We start from the raw sequence: 8,857 nt of genomic DNA on the forward strand, positions 1-8,857 counted from the left end.
AACTGCTATTCATGTGTAATTACATGATTTCAACATGCAAAAACTATGTGGTATATTTGGAAAGAAGACATCTGGGAGATTAATAGGAAAGTATCAGAAGATAGATAGGAGTTACATAGTTCAGAATACACAAGATCAAGCACAAACAAAATAACTGTTTCTTTATTTATTTTGATTTTGAAAGTCATCTTTCATTGACAAGCTATCAGTGAATTATTGATGACTAGAACTGGAAACACATCAGATGGCTTCCACAACATGTGAACAATAACAGAAAAAAAATGGGATTGATAGACCTAACAACTAGAAATGGGGAGATGTTTTAGGAAGTGGTGTCAGGTGTGGTCACGGGACATTTCCAAGTCCTCTCCAAAGTGGCATATGTCTATAAATTAGATAATTCCAGTGCTATTACATATTTACAATCCCTAAATGCTTTGCTCAGTATAAAAACACAATTTCTACCATATCAACCTCACTCAAAAATGGTGGTGGGGTATCCAGGGCACATTCAAGTGTCCTTTCAACCTCCCCAAGGTGTCCGAATGTGGTAATTGCACTGTTTTTGCACACTTGATGTGCCTAAAAGTTATTGTTCACTATAAAAACTAACTTTCTACAACACCAACCTCTCTCAAACATTGTGGTGGTGTCAGGGGACATATAGGGGATATGGATGCCTACGCGCGTAAGCAGGCAACGTCATATTTTTTATGCGCAAAGATATAGTCACTCGGTGGACTTTCGATGTTGCCATTAAGTCATACATCATCAGATAACATTGGCAATGAGCTAGATTTGTTCCTACCTAAGGATTATTAATTTGATACCCCCCATGTAGCTATAGCTCAAACACAGACCAAACACAGACCAGCTTTCCGCAGACACACTGCTTTTGCATATAGGGGCTACTGTTCTCATACCAGACTGAATTGAATTTTTAAAAATCAAATAGGGTCCCAAAATATGGGAGAAACAGTATATCCTTCGCGTCAGACTCATTTAAAAAAAATCATTTGTCCAGTTTGAGGTGAGTAATCGCTGTTTTGATATCCATAAGCTCTTTTCGGTCATAAGAGACGGTAGCAGCAACATTATGTACAAAATAAGTTACAAACAATGCGAAATAGCACAATTGGTTAGGAGCCTGTAAAACGGCAGCCATCCCCTCCGGTGCCATTATCATTATTATGCTGCAACTGTGGAGGTGAACATGCGCCTGAATTCCTGGAGTACCCTGATAGGGTGAAGGAGAATGAGATGGGAAGGGTAAGGAGTGTTCAGCGTGTCTCCTATCTGGAGGCTATGAGAAGATTGGAAGGAACGAGTGGCGGGGAAGAAGCAATGGTAGCAGAGCCACCACGACCAGTGGAGGTTTCTCATCAACCGAGGATAGTGAAGTGCTACATGTTAAAAAGGTGGACTTTGTTTTATTTATTGCAATGGTCATAAATTGTACAGCACAAGCAGAGAAGAAGTCTAAGACATTTGTTGGGAATAATTGTGAATGCCACTGAACGTGCAAGAAATCCTGTCTGTCGGTGAATGTTCCACCATCAAATGCCTCTGAGCCTGTGTAAGGATGTATTTTGGAGTGGACTGTGATTGAAGAAATGGGATGGGTTTTCTTAGTTGATGTGTTTAATTTTGTATGATGTCGTTTTCCCCCTTTCCCGCAATGTTTTTTTAGTTTCTTATTCAATACCCCGTCCAGCTGGTGGCGGTAACGCAACATTAACATTGGATGCCAATCGCCCTTAAACCCCATCGAAGAATAACTTAGAATACAACACGTCCAACATTTTCAAGGCCATGCAAACTGCATTAGATAGCAATACTCGACGGAGCGGACGAGTATTTCATGCGTAGAATGTCGGACGGAAAAGAGATCGCGGAAGCGGATGATGAAGTGGATTCTGAATCTAATGGCGGTAGATTCAAGGAGAATTTGAATATTGTCCAAAAGAAAGGAAAACAGAGCAAAGTAGAGTACAGTGATGAGAATGTCACTTCGTATCTTGTAGGAGTACGGTTTGTAAATGATGAGCAGCTGATCGAATTACCAATCTTGAGGAATCCATTTGAGATATGAAAACTGGTGGAGAGAGTGCTGGGTAGAGTGAAGGCTGTGAGGATTACGAGAGGCGGGCTGGTTTAGATTTTTTGTGTTGCGTTTCACCCGATTTGATAAGTTTGAAGTGTCGTGTGTGTCTCTTAGGAACAGGGCACCCCTCAAAGGGGTTATATCTGGAGTCTCGTGGGAATAGATGTTGAAGAGATTCAAAATATTCCTGGAGTGATTGATGCACGTTGGATGAATCGGGTGGTGAATGAAGAAAAAGTGAAGAGTCTATCTGTTATTTTGTTTTTTGATATGGAGTTTCTCCCTACTCAAGTGCAGTTAGGGTATATGAAACTACAGAGTCAGAGCATTTATCCCAAGACCAATCATTGTAAAGCTTTTGGTCATGTTTCAAGTGTTTGCAGAAGGGAGAAGCCGAGATGTCCAAGTTGTGGAAAATATCATATTATGTGTCATAAAAGTGATGAAAATGTGACATGTTGCAATTGTGATGGGAACCATGAAGCCACGTCTTTTGAATTCCCCACAAGGGTGAAAGAGAATGAGGTGGCCAAAGTCAGGGCTATCCAGAGCATATCATATGCAGCAGCTGTTAAAAGGGTTGAGGGTTTGAATGGTGCATTTGAAGAGTCCATGGTGGTGGATAGGCCTTCACTGCAGGCTGCAGGGGTTGCCTTTCACCAGCAGGATCCTGACATTTTAAAGGTTAAGAAGGTGGACTTTGTGGCCTTTATAGCTATGGTTATAAATGGCACTGCCAAGGTGGAGAGAAGGTCCAGGAAGATAGAAATCATTGTGGAAGCGTCAGAGAGGTTCCTGGAGCTGAAAGATTTCTCGGCAAAGGAGTTACATGGAATATTGTCACAAGCCGTACCAGATATGGAGAATTGAAATAAGGAAGAAGTGGGAGTTTTGTTTTGTTTTGTCAATGTACTATTTTTATTTGGGTGGATTAAGTTAGTTTCCCTATCACGTATGGATTTTCTTTTTACCTTGTTTTGTCCAGTTGGTGGCAGCAATACAGCTTTTGGGGTTTGTAGTCCGCCATAAAACACGTAGAAGAAGAATTTATCACTCTTCTCTTGAAGATGGCTTCGTCTTTTTGGAAAGGTGTCGTAGGGATTGGTCTATTTGCTTTGGCTCATGCGGCTTTTTCAGCGGCACAACGTAAGTGTGATATACTAAAATAAGATAAACATATCTGGCCTTTTATTTAGCTGTTTAGATCAAAATACACAGTCAGATCAACCATGCAGTGAACTGCGGCCTGTCAAAACTAGTGCGTGCTAGCTAACTTTTATTCTACGTCAATCAAAACAGCTTAGCAAGTAAGGAATAATTATTAATAAACCAGATGGCTAACTACTAGTTAGCATGTCATATTATTGGCACTGTAAGCAGCTAGCTGGTAGCTTTGGGACATCAACATGTACTGGTTCACAGACTCCCGATGTGTCCCAAAGCTACTACAGTAGCTAGCTAGCTAGCTAACAATGTCTGCTTGCCAACGCGGTCTGTTAGCTGTATGTGGCTTTTTATTAACACTTATTCAAGTGAAAACAAGGAATCAAATCATAGTTTATTAGTCGCGTACAAAGTTTAGCAGGTGTTATCGCGGGTGCAGCGAAATTATTGTTACCTGCTCCTAACAATGCAGTAAAATGTCAAACAATTAAAATGTAAGGGGAAAAAACACAGAAAATCAAGAACTGCGGGACGAATCTGATTAACAACCCAAATAGCACTGAGGCAGTAATCAAATGCAATCTACGTATGTAGTACTAAGGGAGAATTTACACAAGATCAGCTAAGAATTATATATACTATAGTACATATACAGTAGCAGTCAAAAGTTTAGACACACCTACTCATTCAAGGGTTTTAATAAATGTTCTGTATTTTCTACATTTCAAAACTATGAAATAACACATGGAATCATGTAGTAACCAAAAAAGTGTTGAACAAATCAAAATATATTTTATATTTGAGGTAATTCAAAGTAGCCATCCTTTGACTTGATGACAGCTTTGCACATACGTGGCATTCTCTCAACCAGCTTCATGAGGTAGTCACCTGGAATGCATTTCAATTAACAGGTGTGCCTTGTTAAAAGTTAGTTTGTGGAATTTCTTTCCTTAATGCGTTTGAGCCAATCAGTTGTATTCTGACAAGGTAGGGTTGGTATACAGAAGATAGCACTATTTGGTAAAAGACCAAGTCCATATTATGGAAAGAACAGCTCAAATAAGCAAAGAGAAACGACAGTCCATCATTACTTTAAGACATGAAGGTCAGTCAATACGGAAAATGTCAAGAACTTTGAAAGTTTCTTCGAGTGCTGTCGCAAAAACCATCAAGCGCTATGATGAAACTGGCTCTCATGAGGACCGCCACAGGAAAGGAAGACCCAGAGTTACCTCTGCTGCAGAGGATAAGTTCCTTAGAGTTACCAGCCTCAGAAATTGCAGCCCAAATAAATTATTCACAGAGTTCAAGTAACAGACATCTCAACATCAACTGTTCAGAGGAGACTGTGTGAATCAGGCCTTAACGGACAAATTGCTGCAAAGAAACCACTACTAAAGGACACCAATAAGAAGAAGAGACTTGCTTGGTCCAAGAAAAACGAGCAATGGACATTCGACCGGTGGAAATCTGTCCTTTTAGTCTGATGAGTCCAAATTTGAGATTTTTGGTTCCAACTGCCTTGTCTCTGTGAGACGCAGAGTAGGTGAACGGGTGATCTCTGCATGTGTGGTTCCCACCGTGAAGCATGGAGGTGTGTGGGTGCTTTGCTGGTGACACTGTCATTGATTTTATTTAGAATTCAAGGCACACTTAACCAACATGGCTACCACAGCATTCTGCAGCGATACACCATCCCATCTGGTTTGCGCTTAGTGGGACTATCATTTGTTTTTCAACAGGACAATGACCCAAAACACACCTCCAGGCTGTGTAAGGGCTATTTGACCAAGAAGGAGAGTGATGGAGTGCTGCATCAGATGACCTGGCCTCCACAATACCCCTACCTCAACCCAATTGAGATGGTTTGGGGTGAGTCGGACGGCAGAGTGAAGGAAAAGCAGCCAACAAGTGCTCAGCATATGTGGGGACTTCAAGACTGTTACCAACCACCCCAACAGATCCGCCGACGTGGTAGGCCTGATCACCGACAACAAATAATGATCTTCCTGGCCTTCCTTTGACACCATGTGCTGTAAATGTCCTGGAGGGCAGGCAGCGTGCCCCCAGGGATGCGTTGGGCTGCCTGCACCACCCTCTGGAGAACCGTGCGATTGAGGGTGGAGCAGTTGTCGTACCAGGCAGTGATGCAGCCCGACAGAATGCTCTAATGGTGCAGCTGTAGAAGTTTGTGAGGGTCTTAGGGGCAGTGTTGTGTTCGAGGCAACCTAAAGTGAGACCGATCCAAGACCGCAAGTCAGGACCGGGAGGGCGGCGAGGGATCTGGGACTTCCCCCAGTCTCCCCTTATTAATAGTGAGCACGCAACTTTCAATCCATGTTCCCCACTCTTCCCTACCAGCCAATCAAGGAAATTCTGAGGAACGTGACAAAGTTTGAGGATATTTTTCGACGAAAGTAAAGGACAGTAATGTTACAAGTAAAGTAGGAAGCCCAGGTTTCATGTGTCGTGTCGTGTCATGAAAGGAGTGTGACTATCTTTGGCCTGGCGACGGGGTTTTATGGGCTGACTGAATGGGAGCTGATAATTATGAGTTTTCACTCCGCTGGTCTCGGCAAGAAATGACTAGTGAAAATGTATCCGACACAGAGACAAGACCGAGACACTCTATGTGGTCTCGCGACCGAGACCGGTCTCGAGTACTACAACACTGGTTAGGGGCCATGCTGAATTTCTTCAGCTGCCTGAGGTTGTAGAGGCGCTGTTGTGCCTTCTTCACCACGATGTCGGTGTGGCGAGACCATTTCAGGTCCTCAGTGATGTGCACTCCGAGGAACTTAAAGCTTTTGACCCTATCCACTGCGGCCCCGTTGATGGGGATGGGGGCGTGAACTCTCTTCTGTCTCCTGTAGTCCACGATAAGCTCCTTCGTTTTGTTGAGGGAGAGGTTATTTTCCTGTCTCTAACCACCTCCCTGTAATCTGAATCGTTGTTAGTAATGAGGCCTACCACTGTTGTGTAGTCAACAAACTTGATAATTTAGTTGGAGTCGTGCATGGCCACGAAGTCATGGGTGAATAGAGAGTACAGGAGGGGGCTAAGCACACATCTGTGGGGGCCCCCGTGTTGAGGATCAGTATGGCGGAGGTGTTGTTTCCTACCCTCACCACCTGGTGTCGGCCCGTCAGGAAATCCAGGATCCAGTTGGAAGCTATGCTCCAAAAGCCCAAGTACTAACAGTTATGCAAGTTAGCTTGCCACTTGCAACATCTGCTATGGATGCAGTGAGACTAGCTACCCACTTGATTTGGTCTCAGCTATAGCCACATTGATTCCAGTGTGATAAATGTTATTCTTTTCCCCCACCAGATCGATCCTACATGCGTCTGACAGAAAAAGAAAATGAAACACTACCAATAGATGTAAGTTATTTAATACTAAATAGCTAGTAAGTTGTTCCATTCTTTGATGTGGATCCATTCTATTAATTGTGCCGTTTGACTAAACATACTTCACATATTTCAAAATAAAAATTAAATAAATCTATTGTTTTCATTTTGTTTTGCAGATTGTCTTACAGACTTTGTTAGCATTTGTTCTGACCATTTATGGTATAGTCCACATCTCTGGAGAGTTTAAAGATATGGATGCATCCTCAGAGCTGAAAAACAAGTAAGCCTTCATTTCAGTAATTGTATTTATTATGGATCCCCATTAGCTCAGCAGCTACTCTTCCTGGGGTCCAGCAAAAAGACAGTTATACAATAAAAACATTACAATACATTTCACAAAAGATTTCACAAAACATTAAGTGTGTGCCCTCAGGCCACTACTCTACTACCACATATCTACAACTCAAAATCCATGTGTGTGTATGTCTGTGTCTCTTCACAGTCCCCGCTGTTCCATAAGGTGTATTTTTATGTTTTTTAAATCGGAATTTACTGCTTGCATGAGTTACCTGATGTGGAATAGAGTTCTATATAGTACTGTGTGCCTCCCATAGTCTGTTCTGGACTTGGGGACTGTGAAGAGACCTTTGGTGGCATGTCTTATGGGGTATGCATGGGTGTCTGAGCTGTGTGCTAGTAGTTTAAACAGAAAGCTTGGTGCGTTCAACATGTCAATACCTCTCACAAATACAAGTAGTGATGAAGTCAATCTCTCCTCTCCTTTGAGCCAGGAGAGATTGACATGCATATTATTGTTAGCTCTCCGTGTTCATTTAAGGGCCAGCTTTGCTGCCCTGTTCTGAGCCAATTGTAATTTTCCGAGGTCCCTCTTTGTGGCACCTGACCACACGGCTGAACAGTAGTCCAGGTGCAACAAAGCTAGGGCCTGTAGGACCTGCTTTGTTGATAGCGTTGTTAAGAAGGCAGAGTTGCGCTTTATTATGGACAGACCTTTCCCCATCTTAGCTACTGTTGCATCAATATGTTTTGACCATGACAGTTTACAATCCAGGGTTACTCCAAGCAGTTTAGTCTCCTCAACTTGCTCAATTTCCACATTATTCATTACAAGATTTAGTTGAGGTTTAGGGTTTAGTGAATAAATTGTCCCAAATACAATGCCTTTAGTTTTTGAAATATTTAAGACTAACTTATTCCTTGTCACCCATTCTGAAACTAACTGCAGCTCTTTGTTTAGTGTTGCAGTGATTTCACTTGTAGCTGACGTGGATAGTGTTGTCATCAGTATCCCTATATTGTTATTGACCTATCGCACTGAAAACATAATCATGAATATAGTTCAAACTACTCACTGCCCTCTTCTCGTTTTTCAGGACGTTTGACACATTGAGGAACCACCCATCTTTCTACATGTTCAATCATCGGGGTAGGGTGCTCTTCTGCTCTCCCAACCAAGAGGTCTCCACCGTCCCGAACCCACAGGCCCTGCGGCTACGCAAGCTGGAGCATTTGCACTGAGACTGGCCTTCCCCGCCCACATCTCTTTATTTCTGTGCACAGATGAGCTTATTGGTTAGATGGAGTGAAAAGTGCAGTCATTTCTCCTCTTTAATTTGTCTTTGTACATATATTAATATATGTAATAATGTGCATCTCTTTCCATAAAAGTGGTTACCATATTTAACCCCTGGCTGTCAACCAACCCCTCAGTTTTTCAGGCAGATTTGTTTGTATATAATTGTAATTGCTTAGCAGTCTTAAAGGATTTGACAGGATCTTCCCCTTACTTAGGTATGGGTAGCGGAAGATGTATATGTCAAATCCTTTAAGAATTCAAAGCAATTGTTCCCCTTTGTTGGACAGGGGGCAAGATGTTTCGTTTGCCACAATACATTTCTATCTTGAGCAGCTGTCTGGAACTATTTATTTATAATGTTTTATCTGCAGATATAAGATTTTGTTTTATGGAGTAAAAAGCCTTCACTTCTGTTGAGATAATTCATGACCTGATCTGGAGTTTAAAATTATGCTTTGGAGCTTGTATGTATAAAGTTACTACAGTCATTGGAGTCACGAAGGTCAAGCTTGAAGGATGCAGCATGGAAAGCAGAGTAAGGCAGTGTTAGAGCAATGCTAATGATACTGTGAACACTAAGTAGAGACTTTTAAGATTAAACAGATTTGTTTTTAACTTAATAAAATCATAGAGATTGTA

The 8,857-nt window shown here is 41.9% G+C and overlaps 1 protein-coding gene across 1 annotated transcript; it reads left to right on the forward strand.

The window, feature by feature from the left end:
* Positions 1-3,144: 3,144 nt before the first annotated feature.
* Positions 3,145-8,857, forward strand: LOC311107888 (ER membrane protein complex subunit 5). The gene is made up of 4 exons (XM_084150474.1): positions 3,145-3,250; positions 6,599-6,651; positions 6,798-6,901; positions 8,016-8,857. The coding sequence occupies exons 1-4, from the start codon at positions 3,172-3,174 to the stop codon at positions 8,158-8,160; spliced, it is 381 nt and encodes a 126-aa protein (XP_084006600.1). The 5' UTR covers positions 3,145-3,171; the 3' UTR covers positions 8,161-8,857.

This window comes from Coregonus lavaretus (genome assembly GCF_964263955.1).
Source record: "Coregonus lavaretus genome assembly, chromosome: 32".
In the NCBI taxonomy this organism is placed as follows: Eukaryota; Metazoa; Chordata; class Actinopteri; order Salmoniformes; family Salmonidae; genus Coregonus; species Coregonus lavaretus.